Source organism: Euleptes europaea, chromosome 9, assembly GCF_029931775.1.
Source record: "Euleptes europaea isolate rEulEur1 chromosome 9, rEulEur1.hap1, whole genome shotgun sequence".
Lineage (NCBI taxonomy): Eukaryota > Metazoa > Chordata > Lepidosauria > Squamata > Sphaerodactylidae > Euleptes > Euleptes europaea.
In genome coordinates this window covers 12969080-12992572 of record NC_079320.1, presented here as the reverse complement: position 1 = coordinate 12992572, position 23493 = coordinate 12969080, and the positions used below count along the sequence as shown (strand labels likewise).

The 23493-nt window shown below is 45.3% G+C and overlaps 1 protein-coding gene across 3 annotated transcripts in view; it reads left to right on the top strand.

The window, feature by feature from the left end:
• Positions 1–23493, top strand: part of SEC31A (SEC31 homolog A, COPII coat complex component) — a 65629-nt gene that overhangs the window by 15718 nt on the left and 26418 nt on the right. For 2 of the 3 annotated variants that reach the window (XM_056855170.1, XM_056855169.1), the window contains exons 9-19: positions 592–744; positions 4874–5104; positions 6575–6649; positions 9209–9259; positions 11598–11675; positions 12704–12770; positions 12900–13078; positions 16139–16265; positions 18523–18668; positions 20976–21149; positions 22342–22513. In XM_056855170.1, coding sequence (XP_056711148.1) covers positions 592–744; positions 4874–5104; positions 6575–6649; positions 9209–9259; positions 11598–11675; positions 12704–12770; positions 12900–13078; positions 16139–16265; positions 18523–18668; positions 20976–21149; positions 22342–22513 — 1453 coding nt within the window. The remainder of the gene's footprint in view (positions 1–591; positions 745–4873; positions 5105–6574; positions 6650–9208; positions 9260–11597; positions 11676–12703; positions 12771–12899; positions 13079–16138; positions 16266–18522; positions 18669–20975; positions 21150–22341; positions 22514–23493) is intronic. The other variant, XM_056855168.1, reaches the window with a different exon arrangement.

Sequence of the window (23493 nt, the reverse complement as noted above, 5' to 3'; positions counted from 1 at the left end):
GGTGATTGTAAGCTGGTTTGATTCTTCCTTAAGTGGTAGAGAAAGTCAGCATCTAAAAACCAACTCTTCTTTTTCTTCCTCTTCATCTTTGGCTGTGTGTTCCCCCCCCCCCACTAATCTTAGTTGTTTGCAGATTGGAAATTTATGCAATATGCAGTCTTCTTTGTTAACCATGATGAGTTGCTTTGGAATACCCACACCTGCCAAAACTGTTATGGTCCCTTAGAGCTCATTCACAGAGGTTACCTTGAGATAATGATCCTTGTTCCAGTATCTCTCCTTTGCTAGCTAATCCGGATACTTTACAAGAAACGAGGTTTCTGTACAGACCTGTAAACTCCACCTGCCAAAGTAAACAACCCTGTTCTTTTTATTTTTGAAAAAAAAATGGGGCTCCTAATATTACCAGGGACCAGCAACTGTTTTAACTCTGGGCAGCTAAACATCTGCACTAATCAAAGGTGAAATTTGAGTTTAAGAGGAGTTATCTCAGCATAATTGCTCATGTGAACACTCTGAGGTGGTCACAAAGTGAGCGTTCAGTGAGTTCACAACAATAAGCAGAAATAACCTTTTTCTTTTTTTGAAAAGCTCTCGTCATCCTTTGGGAACCTCGACCCGTTTGGGACGGGCCAGCCTCTCCCTCCTCTGCAGCTTCCGCAGCAGACGACTCCCCAGAGCGTGGTCCTGCCTCTGAAGAAGCCGCCCAAGTGGATTCGCCGACCTGTGGGCGCAACCTTTTCGGTAAGCGGAAGCAGGAATTTATGTATCTGTCCTGTGGAGCATGCACTGGGTTTCGCCTACCACTGCATGATGTATTATAGCTTTCTATGTCTTGGCACATGTACATATGTGTTTATTTACAACATTTATTAGCTGCCTTTTTTATAGGGAGGTCAAAGCAATATAGCCAAAATACATAATATCTATTAAAAAATTAAAATCACAGTTTAGGACTGCTAGTAAATTAATCAAATGCAGTCCTAAATGAAGCCATCTTGGCTACTTCCTAAAGATCAAAAGGGACGGGGTCAGGCACACCAATCTGGGGAGCTCATTCCATGATCATGGGGCTGCCACTGAAAAGGCCCTCTTTCTGTACCCACCAAACGAGCTCCTCTGATTGGTGGGACAGTCAAGAGGGCCTCTCCCTGTGATCTTAATTTCCACACAGGAACATATGGGAGAAGCTTGAGAAGATGCAGAAAAGAGCAACCAAAATGATCAGGGGACTAGAGCAACTACCCTATGAGGAGCAGTTAAAACGCTTAGGGCTGTTTAGCTTGGAAAGAAGGTGGTTAAGGGGAGACATGATAGAGGTCTATAAAATTATGCATGGCATGGAGAGAGTGGGCAGGGAGAAGCTTTTCTCCCTTTCTCATAATGCTAGAACGCGGGGTCACCTGCTGAAGCTGGAGGGTGAGAGATTCAAAAGAGATAAAAGGAAGTATTTCTTCACACAATGCATCGTTAAATTGTGGAACTTCCTGCCCCAGGATGTGGTGATGGCTCCCAACTTGGAAAGCTTGAAGAGGGGAGTTTATGGAGGAGAGAACTATCCATGGCTATTAGCAAAAATGGATGCTAGTTATGATGCATACCTAATATCTCCAGTACCAGAGGAGCATGCCTATTATATTAGGAGCTGTGGAACACAGGCAGGATGCTGCTGCAGTTATCTCGTTTGGGAGCTTCCTAGAGGCCCCTGGTTGGCCACTGTATGAAAAGACCTCTGGACTTGATGGACCTTGGTCTGATCCAACATGGATCATTACTAGTAAAAATGGATACTAGTCATGAGGCATGCCTGCTCTCTCCAGTATCAGAGGAGCATGCCTATTATATTAGGTGCTGTGGATCACAGGCAGGATAATGCTTCAGTTATCTCGTTTGTGGGCTTCCTAGAGGCACCTGGTTGGCCCCTGTGTGAACAGACTGCTGGACTTGATGGGCCTTGGTCTGATTCATCATGGATCATTACTAGTAAAAATGGATACTAGTCATGATACAGCCCTATTCTTTACAGTATCAGAGGAGCATGTCTATTATATTAGGTGCTGTGGAACTTTGGTCCCGAGGCACCCCAGAATTAAACTTCCCTGCTCACTTTTGCTCCTCCTTTGACTTTCCCGTATGCTTCTTAAAGCAGCTTTTGCAGAACTGAAGCCAAATCTCTTAGGCAAGAGCCATCAGTGTCAGTGTCACATCTGTAGAATAGCTGACCTTACGAGAATGTTGACGTGGATCCGGCGGTCCACTTCCTCTAACCTAAAAGCCATCACGTTAGTGTTTTTGTTTTTTTAAAGTTTTGTGTTTTTAAAGTTACGGTAAGCAGTTGCACAAGGGACACCTGATTGTCTCTAGCCATTGATTTCTGCTTGCTCAAGGCACCATGCTGGTGAGAGAACGCCAGTACAAATGTACGCTTGTGCAGTAATTTTAATTGCTAATTTGCAAATGCTGTTAAAGAATGCGTTTTCAAAGCAGGGCGTGCATGAATGGGGCCGTGTTTCATGCTGCTGCTCACGCAGTGACCCTTTTGCATTAATTGATGACTGCTTATGTGGCGATCATAGAATCATAGAGTTGGAAGGGACCCCCAGGGTCATCTATTCCAACCCCCTGCACAATGCAGGGAATTCACAACTACCTCCCCCACACACTCACACCCCGTGACCCCTACTCCATGCCCAGATGAAGTTCACTGATGCCTCACTGGATACACACCATTGTAATGGTTAAGAGATGCTCGTGAGCTCTTGGGGAAAGTGTTCTCCGAATACTGCGTTTATGTTTGCGAGTTGCGCACGTTTGCAGTTCTGAACTGGGAGGCTGCAGAGAATGCAAGTTTGGGACAGCTGTGGAAAAGGGGAACTTTTCCTTCCGAGTTAATTTTCACTTTCTACCCCATGCCTTCAGGATTCGTTGTCTCCCAGTTCAAAATCGCACACAAGACTTCCATGTAAATATGTCACAGCTTTGCTTCATCGGTTCATTCAGTCCCCGCTGAGCAGTGGAACGTGGCTACCTGTCTTTGTTCTGAAGCATTAGGGGTTAGCTTTAGACTTCGAACTTCAAGAACAAAGCGTCTACATATGAAAGCATCTCGTCATCTTTAAATCTACTTTTCAAATTCCATATAAGCTAACTTTTGATATCAGCAAATATATAGATAAATATATAGCAGGTCAATGCAGTTTTAACCAATCAATATTATGTTGTGTAAGCATCTAATAGTTTTTTAACAGTTTAGGTTAGAAAGATTATAAACCCATTCCAGTTATTCATCAACAGTAACTTGTCCTAGAGATGTATTAACATGCAGAATTGTTATGTCGTATGGTTTGTATGCCTTTTGTTGTATTTTGTGTATGTTTTATAATATGTTGAAGAAAAGAAAAAAGAACAGAGCATCTAGTTCTATGAATGGGTTGTTTTCTCACTCTCAGTAGTTCCTGGCTCTTTAGTAAGTGTTATAGTGCATTGCTTGTCTGCTTTCTGGGCATGAGGTCATATGCACAGGCCATAGCTGGGTTCTTGTGACCTGTTCCAGAAGCATCCCTGCCATTAGGCGTCTAGGTGTCTTAAAGAGCACCTGTATCTGTCTGGTTATTTTAGCAAAATGGAAGGTATTTTGTTTTCTACTCTGTGCTTGTTCAGAACAAAAGGTAACTTTCCCTATTTTATCACTGCTCGAAAGCCAATAGCCTTACACTTGTCAAGTGTCTGGGATAAATACATAGGTAAACTGCATATTTATTTGAGGAAGGGCTATGGCTCCGTGGTAGAGCATCTGCTTGGCATGCAGAAGGTGTCAGGTTCAATCCCTGGCACCTCCAGGTGGTAGGTGTTGTGAAAGACCCCTGCCTGAGACCCTGGAGAGCAGCTGCCCATCTTGGTAGGCAGTACTGACTTTGATGGACCAAGGGTTGGATTCCATATAAGGCAGCTTTGTGTGTTCAAATACTGGAGATCATATACCTTAAATTAAGCCTAGGAATATTGTAATGAATTCTCTTAAACTGTAGTATAATATAGGTATAAGCAGAATGCCCCAACCTCTGTCAACACCTTTTCTGGCACCCATTAAGTGTTTTTAGGAAGTAGGTGGGCCCAGGTAGGGTTTTTGCCCAGCAAGGCTTCTGATTGACTATTGAAAATTTGGCTGTGCAGATTTTTAAAAATGTTGCTTTTGCAGCAGCTGCCACCACAGAACAAGGATCTACACCATGTTACTAAAGTTAAGCTGGGGGAATCATTTTGTGGCTGGCTTCACCTCCTGCAGCAGCCATTTTGTGGCAGACATTTTGTTGCTGCACCCACCATGCCATGTCAGAATTCCAAATTTGCTTGCAGATTCAAAAAGGTTGGGCATTCCTGGTATAAAGTTTCCTATTTGTGAAGGGGTTGCCCATTATTTCCTATGCAGATCACTCCCTTCTTTTTCAGCATTAGCCATTGCATAGCATAATAGATTCCACCAGTGCAAAGATTCACCATCATTACCTTAAGCCACAGTTTGCGACCTACCTTCAGACTGTAATCATTAATCGTACAAACACGCTGTCTTTTCAGGACCGTTTTAAAGCATTAGCATTTAATAGCAAGTGAACACACATAAAGCTGCCTGATACTGAATCAGACCACTGGTCTGTCAAGGTCAGTACTGTTCAGACTGGCAGCAGCTCCCCAGGGTCTCAGGTCAAAGTCTTTCACGTCACCTATTGCCTGGTCCTTTTAACTGGATATGCTGGGGATTGAACCCTGGAGCCTTCTGCATGCAAAGCAAAAAGGTTCTTCCACTGAGCCACAGCCCCTCCCCTAAGCTAAGAATAGTGTATAAATCCTATCTCTGGTGTCCTTTGCGTTTCAGTTTGGAGGGAAGCTAGTTACATTTGAGAACACAAAGCCTCAGCAGCAAGGAGCGGAGCCGCCACCGCGTTATCATGTCTACGTCAGTCAAGTTGTCACCGAGAAGGAGTTCTTGAACCGTTCGGATCAGCTGCAGGAGGCCGTTCGGGCGGAAGCTTTCGTTGTCTATTGTCAGAAGAAAATCGATGCTGCCAAGAACAACTTCGAGAGGAATGTGTGGTCTTTCTTGAAGGTAATTGCAGACGGTGATGGAATGTTAAAGGTGCCATTTGTCGCAAAACCCATTGTTCAGATGGCTTTGTGTGTGTGTGACAGAGTGAGGTTGGTGGGGAATGAGGGGCCATTTAAATGTTACTCCAGCTTCTTGGACACCACTCCTCCATGAGCAGTTCTTATACAGCGAGGACAAAATTTAAATGACCCAGCCATGTCGTCGGGAGCAGGGACCAGTTGTACAGATCTTGGCCCGCTGAATCGGCATCCTGCAAGGAGGAAGAAATACCAATTCCGTGTTAAAGATTCTCACGATGGGACCCCGCTCCTGCCAGTGGGTCAATTAAATGAGCGCTCAGCTGCCCAGGAGCAGCTGAAGGAAGAGTTGGTTCTGCGCAGCCAGGTGAACATTTCCAAAGGCCCTTTTTTGCAGGCAACAAGTACTTGTTAATGTCCATTGCGAAATTATCACCATGCGAGGGTTGCTCAAGTGGAGGGCGATATTGCGAAGCAGGCAAAGTGCACCTGTCATCCATGTGAGGTGATCGTCCCAGGCGTTTATGGAGATTGGGCTAATGCATGGTTTGGAGAGAGTGGACAAGGAGAAGCTTTTCTCCCTCTCTCGTAATACCACAGCATGGGGTCATCTGCTTAAGCTGGAGGGTGAAAGACTCAAAACAGATAAAAAGGAAGTATTTCTTCACACAACACATAGTTAAATTTGGAACTCTCTGCCCCAGGTTGTGGTGATGGCTGCCAGCTTGGAAGGCTTTGAGAGGGGAGTAGACATCATGGAGGAGAGGGCTATCCATGGCTACTAGTCAAAGTGAAGACTAGTCATGATGCATACCTGTTCTCTCTAGTATCAGAGGAGCATGCCTAATATATTAGGTCCTCTGGAACACAGGCAGATGCTGCTTCAGTCGTCTTGTTTGTGGGCTCCCTAGAGGTACCTGGTTGGCCACAGTGTGAACAGACTGCTGGACTTGATGGACCTTGGTCTGATCCAGCAGGGCTTTTCTTATGTTCTTATGAATGTTCCCATAAACTCCAGCCTTGTGAAAACAGATCAACATTCTCATGAGCTAACAGGAAAGAACAAGGCATCATGGCAGCACCATAAGCTTGCTAGATTTGGTCCCAATATACACACTCCTTGAATGTTGGCTATATGCCTCCCTGGTTTACACTCACCCACTTATTACTGTCTTAACTCCAAATCTCTTATGTAGCCTTAGGCAATGAGGCAATTTCGGGGGTGGGGAGCAATGTGTGTTGTTCCCTTCCACCCTCGTTTGAGGAACACTGTGGTTCTAAATTTCCTTTATTCATTGTATCTGGCTAAAAGAAACCTCCACAGTGTCCAATTTCCAGCAGTATTTTTAAAACGATAGATGGGATAAGGAAATGGAGCAAAACTAAAATGAAATATGTTTCTAAAATGTCCCATTCCTATGTTCTTATTCTTGCTTTTGTTTTTTTAACCAAGGTGCATTTTGAAGAGAATTCACGTGGCAAATACCTAGAACTGCTGGGGTACAAGAGAGAGGATTTGGGAAAGAAGGTAAATGTATATGGAAGCTGTTGGTATATCAAGCGGCTTCTCTAGGTGTTCAGGAACGTTCGTCATGATATTGTTTGCTGCAGCCGGTCAGAGGTTGGGATGTGCAGGCAGGTGGCTACTCTGTGCCGAAGATTGAAAGGTTACAGCATAAATTGTATCGTGAGCATTATGTACTCTTTTGGTAATTAAGCACAGAGGCCTCCTCTGGTAGCTGGGTTTAGGTCATTCATTTCCTTTTAATAAATTTAGCTTTCTTCAAAGAACACACAATTCCTTAGAAGGGCATCTAGTGGCAATTATAATTTGCCAGAGATTAGTAACAACATTCCCTGGAAAAGCAACCAGGTGGCATAGTAGAAAGTTGTCCCACCCATTCCTCCACCTATCGTGCAGGCTCCTTGATGTACTTGCTGCCATGTGCTTCTCTTTCTGCCACAATAGTGTTGGGGCTGGGGGGCTGGAAACCAGTGAACCATGGAGTTGGAAGGGGCCACACAGGCCATTTCGTCCAACCTCCTGCTTAATACAGGATCAGCCTCAAGCGTCCCTGACAAGTGTGATTAAAATTAGCATGCAGGGAGAGGCAGTCTGAGAACAGTCTGGGTTTAAGAAAGGTTTTTCAGACAGGAGCCACAGTCAGCAGCTGGTTAGAACTCTTTCCCTTTGGAGTTGCTTTATCTCTGCCAAGTTGGCAGCTGCCATACCACTCTTGGTCTACATGCAGTAGTGGCGCTATAGCGCACTAGAAAGCAGGCTGGCAGTTCTCTCTTCCAGGCAAGCTATCATGGTGGCACAGAGTGGAACAGGCGTCCTCAGGAGGTGGTGAGCTCTCCTTCCCTGGAGGTTTTTAAGAAGAGGCTAGATGGCCATCTGTCAGCAATGCTGATTCTATGACCTTAGGCAGATGATGAGAGGGAGGGCATCTTGGCCATCTTCTGGGCATGGAGTAGGGGTCATTGGATGTGTGTTTGTGGGGCGGGGGGGGGGGAGATAGTTGTGAGTTTCCTGCATTGTGCAGGGGATTGGACTAGTTGACCCTGGTGGTCCTTTCCAACTCTATGATTCTATGATCTGTTTATTCCCGCCAGAGTCCCTGTTCACCTTTGAAGCTTTACGGGCTCACGCTGCCTTTTTCCTATCCATGCAGTTCTTTTGACAGCCGAGCATCGTAAGAACCTTATAGCGATAAGGCCTGTTAGCGTTGGGTACTACAAGCATCACCAGTGACCCTTAAAAAGAAGCTGGATTAGCATCTGCTAGTGATGATAGCAGATCATTGTCCAGACACAGTTTCATAATCTTTTATTTTGAGCATTTCAAGTTTCTTAATAACATCAAGGCAGCATTTGTCAATGGACTGCTAAAGTGTTTATTTATTTTCGAGCTTGTAGCCTGCCCTCCCCGGCAAGCCGGCTCCAAGCGGGTGACATCATTTAAAAACATAATATAACCTCCAGTAATACATAAAACCACTAATAAAATCATCAGTAAAACCCTAAAGCCCCCACAACCAGCGTGGTGTAGTGGTTAAAAGCAGTGGTTTGGAGTGGTGGACTCTCATCTGGAGAACTGGGTTTGATTCCCCACTCCTCTACGTGAGCTGCGGATGCTAATCTGGTGAACTGGATTTGTTTCCCCTCTCCTACACATGAAGCCAGCTGGGTGACCTTGGGCTAGTCACACTCAGCCCCACTTACCTGACAGGGTGTCTGTTGTGGGAAGGGAAGGCAATTGTAAGCCAGTTTGAGTCTTACTTAAATGGTAGAGAACGTCGTCATATAAAAACCACTTCTTCTACAACAAGATGGTGCACTAATTCCCAAAATGTACTGTAAGTGCCTTACAGGTGGCACCCCTTTGGTCTATATTGTTTCCATATTCAATTAGGAAGGAAGTGGGGGGAGTGCAGTAAAGATGATATCGGCAGCTGTCCGCCGTTGTAGGCCTGGTGGAAAAGCTCTGTTTTACAGGCCCTGCAGAACTCTCTTAGGTCCCGCAGGGCCCAGAAAGCCCTGGCTCTCATCTAGGACAGCTGTATGCTCTTAGGGCCAGGGATCACCAGTAGGTTCTCATCCGCCAGTCTTAGTGTCCTCGGGGGGGGGGGGTATGTGTTTGCTATGCAGAGGTGCTTGGGTTTAAACATGCGTCAATGCCCTGCTGCTTAATCCTAGGTGCTTGTGTGCTGGCTATGGTTATCCACAGATTTAGGGTGCATGTTCTGTTCCCCTCCACCTGAATTTTCTATCCTCTCACTTTAAGTATTTTTTTCTTGCAGGTCTCTCTTGTTGTATATTCTCTCACTAATAACTGTTCTGCTTCACATGGAGAAAATAAAATAAGTAGGCTTCAGACATAGATGCATACCTGACTTTCCATATGAGATTAATTTACAAAAGAATAAATCCTTCACTAAGCAACAGGGATATCATTGGGGGGTATTTCAAGCAGCATGTAAAAAAAAAGGGTTTAAACTGGCATTTCCAGTGTCATTTGGCAAACGGAGACTGTTAAGGTTTGCTTCGTTCTGAGATTAACTATGCATAATTTCCCCCTCTTCAGATTACATCAGCTCTCAATAAGGAAAGCCTTCATCCAAGAGAGCAGGAGGAGGTAAGAAAGCAAACGCAACTGTGTTGTCACAATGAGTTCAATAAGCGTTGGAAATAAGCTTATTTCTGCTGCCAGGACTGTATTTCCCTTGCAGCCCCATCCTTGCACAAAAACTTATGAATCATCTACATTGGTGCTACTGTTTACACTCTAGAGCAGGGGTACCGAACTCAATTGTTGCGAGGGCCGGATATGACATAAATGTCACTTGGTCGGGCAGGGTCATACCTTGCCAGTCCTGATTTGGGGTGGGGGGCTGGCTCGTGGGCCAGATAAGAGCCCTCAAGGGGCCAGATCTGGCCCTCGGGCCTAATGTTTGACACCCCTGCTCTAGAGGTTCCACATCGTGAACTTAATGGTTCATAGTGAGAAACAGAAAACAGGGAAGCTTCTTAAAAAAGGTAAAGGTCCCCTGTGCAAGACCGGGTCATTCCTGACCCATGGGGTGACATCACATCCCGACATTTACTAGGCAGACTTTGTTTACGGGGTGGTTTGCCAGTGCCTTCCCCAGTCGTCTTCCCTTTACCCCCAACAAGCTGGGTACTCATTTTACCAACCTCGGAAGGATGGAAGGCTAAGTCAACCTTGAGCCGGCTACCTGAAAACGACTTCCATCGGGATTGAACTCAGGTCGTGAGCAGAGCAGTACTGCAGCTTACCACTCTGCGCCACGGGGCTCTTGGAAAGCTTCTTAGCTGGGTACAGATAATTTGCTTTTCGATTTTTCCTGTTTACTCGCTTCACAGGAGACAGATTCGTCTTGGCATGACTTAATGGTTTGCCCTTTTTTATGTTGGTGCTTTCTGCCAGCTCATTGTAGTCTCACCTGCATTTTACGTGGGTGTCTTGACAGTATATATCTCTAACCTTTTCAGGTTCTCTGGAATTACTGTTCCGTGCCTTCATGGAGCTGGTGCTCCTTTCTTGAATGTTCTGAATTTTATATATATCTTAAAGCATGAGGGAGATCTTTTTTTTTTAAGGCAGCTGAGGTGTTTTTTTCCTAGTATATGAGTCTGACAGGAACCAGAGCAGCACACAGACAAACCTGCACCAGGGAAGGGAAAAAAATAATAGCCAGGCAACTAAAGATAATTGAATTGTCCCAGGGTTGCAGAAGCCAGGATTTCCTCACAGAACATGCCTGTTTTATCATCTCCAGATGGGCAGGAAGAATAGATGGAGCAGCACCTTTGTAACGAAGTAGCTAAGAGTGTGAGCTATGAGCTTAGAAGTCACTGGTTCAGATCTCCCCTTGGCTGCAATTTCATTAAATGTAGGCAAGCCAGTATTCTCTCAGACTATGGTGTCCCAAGCATATTTTCAACACTTGCAGTGTCTTAGATAAATCAATTTTTGTTGTTATTCCAGAGTGGTGTAGTGGTTAAGAGCGGTGGACTTTAATCTGGAGAACTGGGTTGGTTTCCCCATTCCTACACATGAAGCCAGCTGGGTGGCCTTGGGCTAGTCACAGTTCTGTCCGAACACTCTCAGCCTCACCTACCTCACAAGGTGTCTGTTGTGGGGAGAGGAAAGGAAGGAGATTGTAAGCTGGTTTGATTCTTCTTAAAAGGTAGAGAAAGTCGGCATATAAAAACCAACTCTTCTTCCTCAGTAATTAAACCTAGTATTTATTGGCTAAGCAGGAATCCAAGTGTATTGGCATGGTTTTGCTAATGAGTTCCTGGTGTTTCCTCTCTTCACAAACCCCTTGACTTCATTTGCTCTCTTTTCCATTCCCCCCCCCCCAATATCTTCCTCGTTTTTTTCTCCCTCACTGGTCCAGTTCCCCCCTCTTCTCCTTTAGCTCACAAATAATCTCTTCTACTCTTGCAAGAATAATGAATCCCAAGTCTAGCTTGTGCCGAGAGCTGCAAACTTCTCTCGCACAGTATGAGAAGGGGCATTCATTTCAAGTCGCTACTTGCTCATTGCTACGTGGTTTCTACAAAACATCCTGAATCTAAGCCCAAAGCACTTTGCCGCTGAACTGTAACTCCAAATATTCTAGTGTTTTTGCTTGTTGCTCTTACGGGGTTTTAAGTAAGCCATGGAAGTATTTCTTCCTCTGGTTGTCACCTCTTCAAGCTTGCCTCGCACTCCTTTGCGTGGGTTTGCAAATGCCTTTCTGCAGTTGTAATGGTTTTGACAACCATTAGTCACTGACTGCATAAAAGAAAGGAAGATCTTCTTTTGTTCTTGCTGGAACTGCAATATCACTAACCAGACCTTGCTGGGCGGGGGGGTTCGGTGTTAGGTCGGGCCGGGTTGTTTGCACTGTCATTTTTCACTTTGCTGAGCATCTTTGAAGCACCTGTTCTCTTCTCTGTGAAAGACTCTTGAGGAATCTGACCAACCTGCAGAGAGTGATGGCGAAGAGGGTCTGGCTGCTAAGGATCAGCTCTTGGGAGAGGTACTCCATTCTGTTCTGTTCTGACTATGCTGGACGAGTGGATGCTTATTAACCCGTTCCTGACTACTCTTTTGCTTTCTAACATGTCTGAATGTGTACACGCTTATGAGCACTTAGCTGTGTATAGGATTGAGTAAGGTCGAGTGTGTGTTTGTGCACACACTCACATGTAGAACAGTTATGAATATTGTCCGCTAAAAAACCCAGTAAGTAAATATGCCAGTTAATCTCATTTTACATACCCTTCCTGTGTCTGCATCTGTATATACCACCAGAACTGCAGGCCTGACTTTGCTTTACTTCCTGTTATACACAACACATGAATCTGCCTTCTACTGAATCAGACCCTTGGTCCATCAAAGTCAGTATTGTCTACTCAGACCGGCAGTAGCTCTCCAGGGTCTCAGGCTGAGGTCTTTCACATCACCTACTTGCCTGGTCCCTTTAACTGGAAATGCCGAGGATTGAACTTGGGACTTGCATGCCAAGCAGATGCTCCGCCACTGAGCCATAGCCCCTCCCCTGTCCTGGATGCATTTGAGGAAACAAGGCTTTCTATGAGTTTTGTCCTTGACTTTGGAGTTTTCTGCTTACCCTCACAGATTTTCATTGAAGCTTTCTGCTTCAAGAGGCTTCATTCTGATAGCTGGAATTTTTTTTTTTTTTTGGATGTGTTTCTTTGGCTTGCTCCTACTACATGGGCAGCTTTCCAGATCTGCAAACAGCAGGCTTTGATATATCGGCATTTTGGTTGAATGACATGAATATGCACAGTTCTGTCACTGTGCTTGAGGATTTTTAACTTGTATGGGGTTTTGGAGGGGAGAGACAGTAGAGGAGGTCGTGCTGACGTAGCTCTTTGAAATCTTTGCCAGCCAGTGAAAAAGCTCATAAGCTAGCAACCTCATATGAAAACATTACTAGAAAAAATATCATGTTTTCCCAGCTAAGTCTGTATCATTTTGATTTGGATGTATCTTAAATAGGTTCTTGAAATCTCACTAAGTGGCATTCCTTCTCCCCATTAGAATGCAAAAGAAGAGACCGAGGCCCCGCTGGCTACGAAGGAAACCTTTAACATTTCCATCACTGGAGGTAAAGAAACCACATTTGGTACAAAACATCCCACTTCTGAATGACTTAACTAAACCTGAAGTGGTTTTTTTTGTGTGTGTAAAGACTCCATAGCAGCTTAAAGTAATCTTAAAATTCTTCTTACCACAGATATCGACGGCCTGATAACTCAGGCATTGCTGACTGGTAACTTTGAGAGTGCCGTTGACCTCTGCCTCCATGATAATCGCATGGCTGACGCCATTATCCTAGCTATAGCTGGCGGCCAGGAACTTCTGTCGAGGACACAGAAGAAATACTTTGCGAAGACACGAGGCAAGATCACTAGGGTATGTAGGCTTTTAAACAGGAGGTGTGTGTGTGTATGTGTAAAGTGCCTTCAAGTGGCAAGCCAACTTATGGCGACCCCTTTTGGGGTTTTCAAGGGAAGAGACTAACAGAGGTGGTTTGCCAGTGCCTTCCTCTGCACATTAACCCTGGACTTCCTTGATGGTCTCCCATCCAAATACTAACCAGGGCTGACCCTGCTTAGCTTCTGAGATATGACGAGGTCAGGCTAGCCTGGGCCATCCAGGTCAGGGCAAAAACAGGAGGTACGGACATAATTTGCAAGTGTGCAAATCTCATGGTTTTAATCAAAAGGTCTGGCAGGCATCCAGAAGAATCTCGGGGTGCAGTAGACGGAGTATCTGTGTGCGCAAAGGTATGTTAACATAGGATACTTTTGTGAGTGGAAGGGATATGTGATGGATTCAAGCAGGAAGGGGTCATGCCTAACAGGGCCAGTCTCTTATTGGCTGGTAAGCAGTCAAGAGCAGGACACAGGATCACATGTTCCCAATCCACACCCCTTGCAAACGTGAGCCTTTCCTTCCATAAGCACAGCTCATGTCCGTGTAACTTCAAGAAGGGGGGTGGTGTTTGTGTGTGTCAGCAGTGAGAAGGAACATGTGATCCTGCAGCTTATTTGTGGTTTAGGCTAAGAGACTGGTCTCATTTTATGTTCAGACAATGGGTTTTCTAGTTGATGTATGAAAACATTCTCCAGTTATAGCCAGTGTTAATACCATCTGGTTCTATAACACTTCAACTTTTTCTCCTTATCTTTCTGTATGGGGCTAGAGCTGAATAAGAGTTGTTGTTTTTTAACTGAATTTCTGAATAGAGGAGAACTTCCCATTTCCATATGGGTCATGTCAGCCCTTATGTATCTCTCCACTGTCTTCCTTTCCTCTCCTTTCACATATGTTAATAAGACCAGCACTTTAAGGGTTTAGATCGGGTACCAAAAATATCCAGTCTCAACTAAAGAAGTCTTTGTCGATCCTTATATTAGCCTTAAATGTGTTTGCATTTTGCAAGTGTGTGTGTCACATGAACTGTGTTGCTGCCAGGTATCCTTATGTTGATTTCTGTCCAGACAGAGCAGAGATTTCTGGTGGAGAGGTGTCTGGGTCGTGTTATCGCCTGGTTTTAGCAGGGCTTGTTCTTTTCTGCTGGCCCTGTGTCTGTCACAGGAATTAGGGTTATTTGCCCTTTAAGTTCTCTGATACGCTGGTCATTGCTGGTGGGGCCCATTGCATTCTTAACTTCTAGGGGTTTTTCTTACATCTCTGTAGCAACTGGAACTGTGAAAGATACCTATGGCAGACCAAATTTTAAAACCTTTGACTCAGGGCTATTAGGGAAGCCATGTTCGTGGAGGAAAGGGCTATCCATGGCTACTAGCCAAAATGGATACTAGTCATGGTCCATACCTATTCTCTCCAGAATCAGAGGAGCATGCCTATTATATTAGTTGCTGTGGAACACAGGCAGGATAATGCTGCTGCAGTCATCTTGTTTGTGGGCTTCCTAGAGGCACCTGGTTGGCCACGGTGTGAACAGACTGCTGGACTTGATGGGCCTTGGACTGGTCCAGCATGGCTTTTCTTATGTTCTTATGAGTGGACATGTTCATGGAAGATAGGGCTATCCATGGCTACTAGCCAAAATGGATACTAGTCATGATGCATCCCTACTCTCTCCAGGATCAGAGGAGCATGCCTATTATATTAGGTGCTGTGGAACACAGGCAGGACGGTGCAGCTGTAGTTGTCTTGTTTGTGGGCTTCCTAGAGGCACCTGGTTGGCCACGGTGTGAACAGGCTGCTGGACTTGATGGGCCTTGGTCTGATCCAGCAGGGCCTTTCTTATGTTCTTATTTTGCTGAAGTCTGTTAAGGAGCAAGCTCTGGAGCTCCCTGCACTGCTGCTGTTGCACAGGATGACTGGCTTGTGCATCGGCCAGACTGAAAGGCAGGGGCCTTTTGTGCATGGCTGTTTCCCTCGCGGTCACCCCTCCGATGACTTTGGGCGGGTCTTTGTTTTGATTATGCATGCCGTCTCCGATTGTCAGAGGTCGCCTCGCTCTCCCCCTGTCTTTCCCCGCATTTTGATCGCATTTCCAGGGACATGTTTTATCTCGAATTTGAAAATTTGGGCAAAAGGCAGGGAAACGCAGATTTTACAATTAATCTTGTGTCCGTACCCAGTGAAGCCCGTCTACGTAACAAATTTTTTCCTGATATTGTTATTGTTGATCTTTTAGAGATACAGGAGAGTGAGGGGGAGGGGTAAGGTATGGGGAATAGGGAAGTGGTGCTCGTGCTATTAACCCACAGCCCACATCCAGTTTTGCATCTCTTGGTACACCATGTAGTTCTACCCAACTCATTGTTAGGGTTTTGTTTTGGTATGTTGACTATCTATGGGGGGAAAAAGTTTGGTCTGTCTCGTAGGAAAAATCGTGGATTCTTTCTGCTATGGCTCGGGTGAAACCCTAGCTGCACTGTCCTTGCTGTCTGGTTATGACCTAGATCAGTTCTCATCCGTATTTTTTGTAGAATGGTCGCCACTTTTGTTGATGCTCTTCTAGCTGCATGCCGTGAATTAGGTTTGTCAGTCTAGCCATCGTTGCATACTCCATCATTTTTGCAATCCATTCAGAGAGTTTTGGAGTTCCCGTGTTTTTCCAGTATCTTGCATATAGAACTCTCGCCGCAGTCACAATCTCAGTATTTGACAGCTATTCACGCCTCCTCAAGATCGAAGGCTTTGTTGTTTGTCCCTAGGAAGGCCGCTGGCGCTATAACTCAGAAGCGAATCAGCCCTGTCGGAGGTGTTGATAAGTAATTCAGGCCGGCCCAGCCTTATGCGATCAGGTTCCTGAATTAGATTACAAAGACCCTGGAAATTCTAATGATAAAGGCTAAGGGTACAGCTGGGTTGGGCCAGTCCTGGAGAATAGTTCCTGGTGGCAGAGAGTTTGAGGAGTAAGACGTTGGGAAACGCCACGTTTACAGCTGTGGAATTACCTGTAAGCAGGAAGTCACCTTTCTTCTTTTCCAGCTCATCACGGCTGTTGTGACCAAGAACTGGAGGGAAATCGTGCAGTCGTGTGACCTGCAAAATTGGAAGGAAGCTCTGGCTGCAGTGTTGACTTATGCTAGGCCGGATGAATTTTCAGCTCTCTGTGGTGAGGAAAGATGGGCATGGACCGAATGTCTATAATTCAACCAGTATAGCCTGTCCTCCTCCCCATAATTGATGTTTTGGCAAAATAAGATGCACTTCATTTATTGGGCTGTTGCTCCAATTGAGATGCTCAGGATTTAAATCTTGAAGCTGATATTTTGTGCCTTATATTGCACTTCACTAGCTGCCTGCTCCATCCCTCTTGCTAACTACATGTTTGTTTATAATATTTATTTGTTTGTTTTAATCAAATATCTAGCCCGCCTTCCCCAGCCAAAACCAGGCTCAGGACGGGTAAGAACAATAAAAACACAAATTGTGTGTGTGTATGCACACCAATAAAATGTCTAAAACAATAAGACTCATAAATTATTAAAACAGATGGCACACAAATTAATATAGAACCCGCTCCAGCCATTACCTTCCCACCACATACAGAGTTCAAGATGTCTTCCAAAATCTATAAAAGCAATGCAAAACTTCAGCGATATGAAGAGGAAGAGCAGAAAACTGAGGGGTCCTCACCCTTGGTCACTCCTGCTGGGTGACCCACCGTCTCTGGGGAACCGTGAGGTAGATACACTGCCACTTGCTGCCACTCAGAAGCCAGATGCTGCACCTGCAGGGAAAATTGATCCCCAGATGCTGCTGTAAATCTACCACAAAACCCAATTCCATTCTTAGCAGCAGCCTCTAAAGAAATATTATTCATTTACTTAATTTATACCTCACCTTTCCCCCCAGTGGGGAACCAGAGCAGCTTACCTCATTCTCCTCTCTGTTTTATCCTCACAACAACCCTGTAATGTAGGTTAGGCTGAGAGCCTGTGACCGGCCCACAGTCTGCCAGCGATCTTCCATGGCAGAGTGGGGTTTCAAACCCAGGTTACCCAGGTCCTCATCTGACACTGTAAGAAGAAGAGTTGGTTTTTACATGCCGACTTTCTCTACCACTTAAGGGAGACTCAGACCGGCTTACAATCACCTTCCCTTCCCCTCCCCACAACAGACCCCCCCTGTGAAGTAGGTGGGGCTGAGAGAGCGCCAAGACAGCTGTGACTAGCCCAAGGTCACCCAGCAGGCTTTATGTGTAAGAGTGGGGGGAATCAAACCCAGTTCTCCAGACTAGAGTCCACCGCTCTTAACTACCACACCACACTGGCTCTCTAAGAGGGAAGCTGGCAGCTCCAGTTTTCTCTGCCTTCAACTGGATGCCATTCCTCTCTTGTACTTCAGTGGCCATAGGGAAAATGATTCTCTTTTTAAGAATAGGAAGGAGTATTACTAAAATGCTGGCTACCAAGAACTGCCAGAGCAGACAATGTATTAGCTCACATTAGTATTAGCCTTTAGGCAATCTTGGCTGTGGCTCAGTGGTAGAGGATCTGCTTTGCATGCAGAGAAGGTCCCAGGTTCAATCCATGGCATCTCCAGTTAAAGGGACTCGGCAAGAAGGTGATGGGAAAGACCCCTGCCTGAGACCCTGGAGAGCCACTGTTGGTCGGAGTAGACAATACTGACTTTGATGGACCAAGGGTCTGATTCAGTATAAGGCAGTATGAACACAGTATGTGTTCATGTGTGTTCTTTGAGACGCTGTTCCCCTCCACACAATGCGGGACTCCCAAGTCTTGAGCCACTGTAGTTTTAGAATTGGCAACTTGTAGTACCCACTGATACAGGGCAAAATGAAGGATTGTGAAACAGTTACACTCCCATTTCATCTCAGTTCAGGTATCCCTCCAGTATGTTCCATGATCACATGACACTCCCATCTCCCTTTTCATATGCTGTTTCTTGTTTTCTGGGCCGCTCTAACCATTGGTTTGCAAGATGTCCAAACTGGGCAAGCCATGGTTGGAAAACTAGTTTCAGTGGTTTGGAGATGACCACCCACTGTAGCTTTGGCAAGTTCAGATGTGAAAGCAAACTATGGTTGGCAGAAACCAGAATGGATACTCCTTGCGTGTTCTCCTTCCTACTTATGGACCAATAAAGTTCTGTATGCTTAGAAACATTCTTCTTAAAATGAGAACGGGGTTTTTACCCTGTAGCCATTGAAGCATAAAAGAAGATGAAAAAGGGAAAGCTTAGAGATCAATGACCTCGTTGTACATTCTTGGTCCTCCAAACCTTACTTTGGAGAGCTGGTACATCATTTCTGAAGCGGCAATTGTCATGTCATTAATGATTTTTTACTTTCCTTACATTGGTTCGCATATGTATATATTTCCTTGTTCCTTCTTTTTAATTCTTAGATTTGTTGGGTACTAGACTTGAAAGCGAAGGGGATAGCCTTCTGCAAACCCAGGCTTGCCTGTGCTACATCTGTGCTGGGAACGTAGAGAAACTGGTCGCCTGCTGGACTAAAGCTCAGGATGGAAACAACCCTCTCTCTCTTCAGGTTAGTATCTTGGTTAATGAAGACAGACTATGTAGGCCCCTTTCTGGTATGTTCCCTGTCAGCTGTGTGGCATTCGCATTTTATTTGAAAGTTCTGTCAGCTTTGGGAAGCCTTTTCCTGTGTGTCACCTTTCCTTTTGAATGCAAGCCGTTGTTCCGCTAACCAAAACAGTGAACAGTTTGGCATGTTCAGCAACCCATTCCTAGGCTAATAAAATGTTCAGATAGCAGCTGCAAAGAGGAACACCTAAACATGTGGCTTTTACCACTGACGTTCCCTTAAGCACCTTAGAGGCACAAGAAAGCCACAGCTTTCCCAGAAGCCCTTGTTCCAGTCTAAGGAACCCTGATTAAAAAAAGCTTCCTGCAAATGACACAGCCAAACTGCTGAATATTTATAGATGTTGTTTTATAGATGAGACCTAGCTGAGGGAGTTGGGAATGTTCAGTCTGGAGAAGAGGAAGTTGAGGGGGGACATGATTGCTGTCTTTAAGTATTTGAAAGGCTGTCACTTAGAGGAGGGCAGGGAGCTGTTCCTACCGGCAGCAGAGGATAGGACTCGCAATAATGGGTTTAAATTGCGGGAGGAAAGGTACCTGCTGGATATCAGGAAAAAATTTTTACAGTAAAAGTTGTTCCGACAGCGGAATCAGCTGCCTAGGGAGGTGGTGAGCTCCCCCTCTCTGGCAGTCTTTAAGGAGAGGCTGGACATGCACTTGTCAGGGATGCTCTAGGCTGATCCTGCATTGAGCAGGGGGTTAGACTAGATGGCCTGTATGACCCCTTCCAACTCTGATTCTATGAGGTCAAATGCTGGGATGTCTCTAGTCAACCCCCATGAGTTTCTACAGCAACTTCATTTACTTCATTTATACCCTGCCTTTCTCCTCAGTTGGGGACCCAAAATAGCTTATATTGTTCTCTACTCCTCTGCTTTATTTTAATTGCCCTGGTTATGCTGAGAGTGTGTGACTAGCCCAAGGCCACCCAGCAAGATTCCATAGCAGGTTGAGGATTCGAACCTGGCTCTCCCAGTTCTTAGTCCCCGTTGCAGCAAAGCAACAACAAACTAACACACCTGCCTCATGCCTTATCTCATGGCCTTTGATGCACAATTCCTGCTTGGGACCAGGAAAATGGTATGAAGGCTTCTTGAGCGAATATGACAGGGTTCTTTGGCTGACTTCAGGCAGGCTCAGCTCTGTAAACTCCCCAGGAAATATATTAAGCTGCTCGGAGCTGTCTGGAGAAAGAGGTGGCACGACACTGTAATAGTGTTTTGGTGTGGTGCAGCCAATGTTTTTTGTTTGTTTGTTTAAATGAAAAGCTGTCCAGCTGCAGAGTTAATACTTTGATATTCTTATTGTGCTTGTGGAAACAAACCCGGACGTCATGGGCTTGCCTTGTGCTCACTGAAGCGACACTTGTGCAGCTCCCAGTGACGGCTGTTGAATTCCCTCTCTCTACAAGATGGGGCCATGTGCTTTAGCAAAGTTTATTTAGAATCATAGAGTTGGAAGGGGCTATACAGGCCATCTAGTCCAACCCCCTGCTTAATGCAGGATCAGCCTTAAGCATCCCTGACAAGTGCTTGTCCAGCCTCTGCTTAAACATTGCCAGAAAGGGGGAGCTCACCCCACCAGGTAGCTGATTCCACTGTCAAACAACTCTTAATGTAAAAAATGTTTTCCTCCCGCAATTTAAACCCATTATTGCAAGTCCTATCCTCTGCTGCCAACAGGAACAGCCTTCTGCCCTCCTCTAAGTGACAGCCCTTCAAATATTTAAAGAGAGCAATCATGTCCCCCCTCAACCTCCTCTTCTCCAGACTAAACATTCCCAACTCCCTCAGCCTTTCCGCATAGGGTTTGGTCTCTAGGCCCCTGATCATCCTTGTCGCTCTCCTCTGTACCCGCTCAATTCTGTCCACATCCTTTTTGAAGTGAGGCCTCCAGAACTGCACACAGTACTCCAGGTGCGACCTAAATTATTGAATTTATTTTATTTATATCCCACTTTTCTTCCTGAGCAGGAACTCAAAATGGCTTTTCAGATAGTTTCCCCCCACACACACACACACAATTTTCACCCACACATACACAATTTTCACAACAACAACTTTGTGAGGGTAGGTGAGGCTAAGAGATTGTGAGGAGCCCAAGGTCACCTAGCAGGCGGATTGAGTGAGGGATTCGAACCCAGTTCTCCTAGGTCCCAGTCAGATGCTCTAACCACTGTGCTGCACCAGCTGCAATCCACTGCCCTCTTACTGCGGCCTTCTTTCCCCTCCATCCTAAAACCCCCCAGGACCTCATTGAGAAAGTGGTGATCTTGCGCAAGGCGGTGCAGCTGACGCAGGCAATGGATGCAGACGCCGTCGGGGCCCTTCTGGCTGAGAAGATGAGCCAGTATGCCAACCTCTTGGCGTCCCAGGGCAGTGTGGCAGCTGCTTTGGCTTTCCTCCCTGCTAACACCAACCAGGTAAGGGGGATCGATCACGATGGGTAGCCGTCTTAGTCTGTCTATAACAGTAGAAAAGAGCAAGAGTAAAGTAGCACCTTAACAAAATTTCTAGCAGGGTATATGAGCTTTTGTGAGCTTCTGAAGAAGTGAGCTGTGGCTCACGAAAGCTCATATACCCTGCCAGAAATTTTGTTAAGTCTTTAAGGTTCTACTGGACTCTTTCTCTTTTCTACTGCAGGTGCTACTGGACTCTTTTTTCTACTGCAGGCAAGGGGAAGGTTAACTCTTTTTTTTTTAGTATATCTTTGTTCACCTTATGCTAGAGATGCAGAATTGAACTGAATGGGAAAAATTTCTCTGGCAGTGTAAGTACTGAACAAAATTGATGGTTGAAGGACAGGCTTCTGGCTTGCTGCGTGCTGTCATTCCAATATGTATAAATGGTTTCCAAACTTAACTTGGAGAAATAATTAGGGACTGTGGTTTATACTGCCGTGCATAGCTTACAGTAAGTAGGATCCTATTGTGTAGTTTTTGCACCACTTAATGTGTCATGCTAATACATATGCTGCGCTTCAGTTCTATCTATTAGATTTCTGGTTGGTTCCCGACTTCTGCAGTCCTAGTGCACAGTTTGTTGAATGTCCTATTTTGTTGATTGTACTGACTCTGTGTAATTTGCCTTGAGTCCCTTTGCACTAATAGTGTAGTGGGGTTTGGGGGTGGGGTTTGGGCTCGTTACCGTCTCCTTGATCTGATACTGTGTGAGCTGTTCTGAGACGATATTGCATGTATATGAGAAGAGGCAAATGGAACTGAGGAAGTCAACAAACGAAACAATATTTCTTCTAGAAGACCATCTTTCTCCTTTGCAGCTTATTTTGGAGCGCTCCTCAAAAAGAGTTTTGTTGATATTATTTTTGGAACGTTATGGACTTATTTTTATACTATTCTGTTGGGTACAATCTTTTTGTGGACACTTACCTTTGGTACTTACCTGTAATTGGTCATCTTTCTGGCTAATCTTGTAGGATTCTACATTGCATGTTATACATTTGCACGTTATTATACATAGTAGTTTGACACCAATGCTTGGCAGTCTACGTCAGTTTCATTTGTTGCATTACATTTTACATAACAGTGCTGATTATTTTGTCTTGATCTGATACAGCCAGGCCCACAGGATAATTTCTGGTTTTGTGGTTTGCAGCCAAACATCGTGTTGTTGCGGGACAGGATTTGTAGAGCTCAAGGAGAACTTCCCATGGGCCAGGAGGCTCCGAAGGCACCTTACGAGAGGCAGCCTGTGGACAAGGGGAGAGCTGGGCCCACAGGTGGACAGATGCCGCAGGTCCCAGGCCAGCAGTATTACCAGCAGGCAAGTGACATTTTCAGAAGCCAAACTCACACTGATAGTTACGCAGTTTGTAATTATTATTGAATTGTTTTAATTTGGTTCTGCATCCCACGGCGCTGGCAGTGTGTCAGGCAAGGCTTCTAAAAAGGAACTCGTGCATGCGTAGGCTTGCCAACCTCCAGGGGGCACCTGGAGATCTCCCGCTATTACACTTGATCTCCAGATGACAAACAACAGTTTCCCTGGAGAAAATGGCTGCTTTGGAGGGTGGACTCTATGGCATTATGCCCCGCTGAGGTCCCTTCCCTCTCCAAACCCTGCACTTCTTAGGCTTTGCTCCCAAAATCTCCAGGTATTTCCCAACTTAGAGCTGCCAACACTATGTATGCACTTTCAGTGTGGACAGATGTACTCAGTTCCTGGAATGTGCTCTTAAATCTTATCAGACAGACTGCCAGAAGTTGCATGTAACAGCAATCTAGTTTCATGGATGTGAAATGTACTTTTAAATAGTAAGTGCTCAAGCCCCAAATATTGCTTAGAATTTTTTTGTCTGGCCGTTTCTTTTTTCTGCTTTTACTCTCTATTATTCATATCTACCTTTGTGCTCCAAATAATCTAGCTATTTGCTCATCACTGCTTATTGCTTCTTGGTCTACAAACATGATTGCCCAACAAGCTGTTCCGATGAACGAAATTACAAGTTTGCGCAGCCTGCCTGAGGGCAGGCGTGTTAGACAGTCCCAGGGCTTGATCCTCTGTTATAAGCAAGAAACTCTTCAGAATGACCAAACTGAGAAGATCTTGCTTACTGGAGAAGTTATGGTTTTTCTCCCCCACCCCCTTTCATTTCCACCTGTTGAGGTTCAAGTGATTGTATGTTATGTGCCCTCAACTCACTTATGGTGAACCTCGGCACTGCCAGCGACCTCCAAAAATTAACAGCCTTGTTCAGATCTTACAAATTGAAGGCCCTGGCTTCCGTTGTTGAGTCAGTCCATCTCA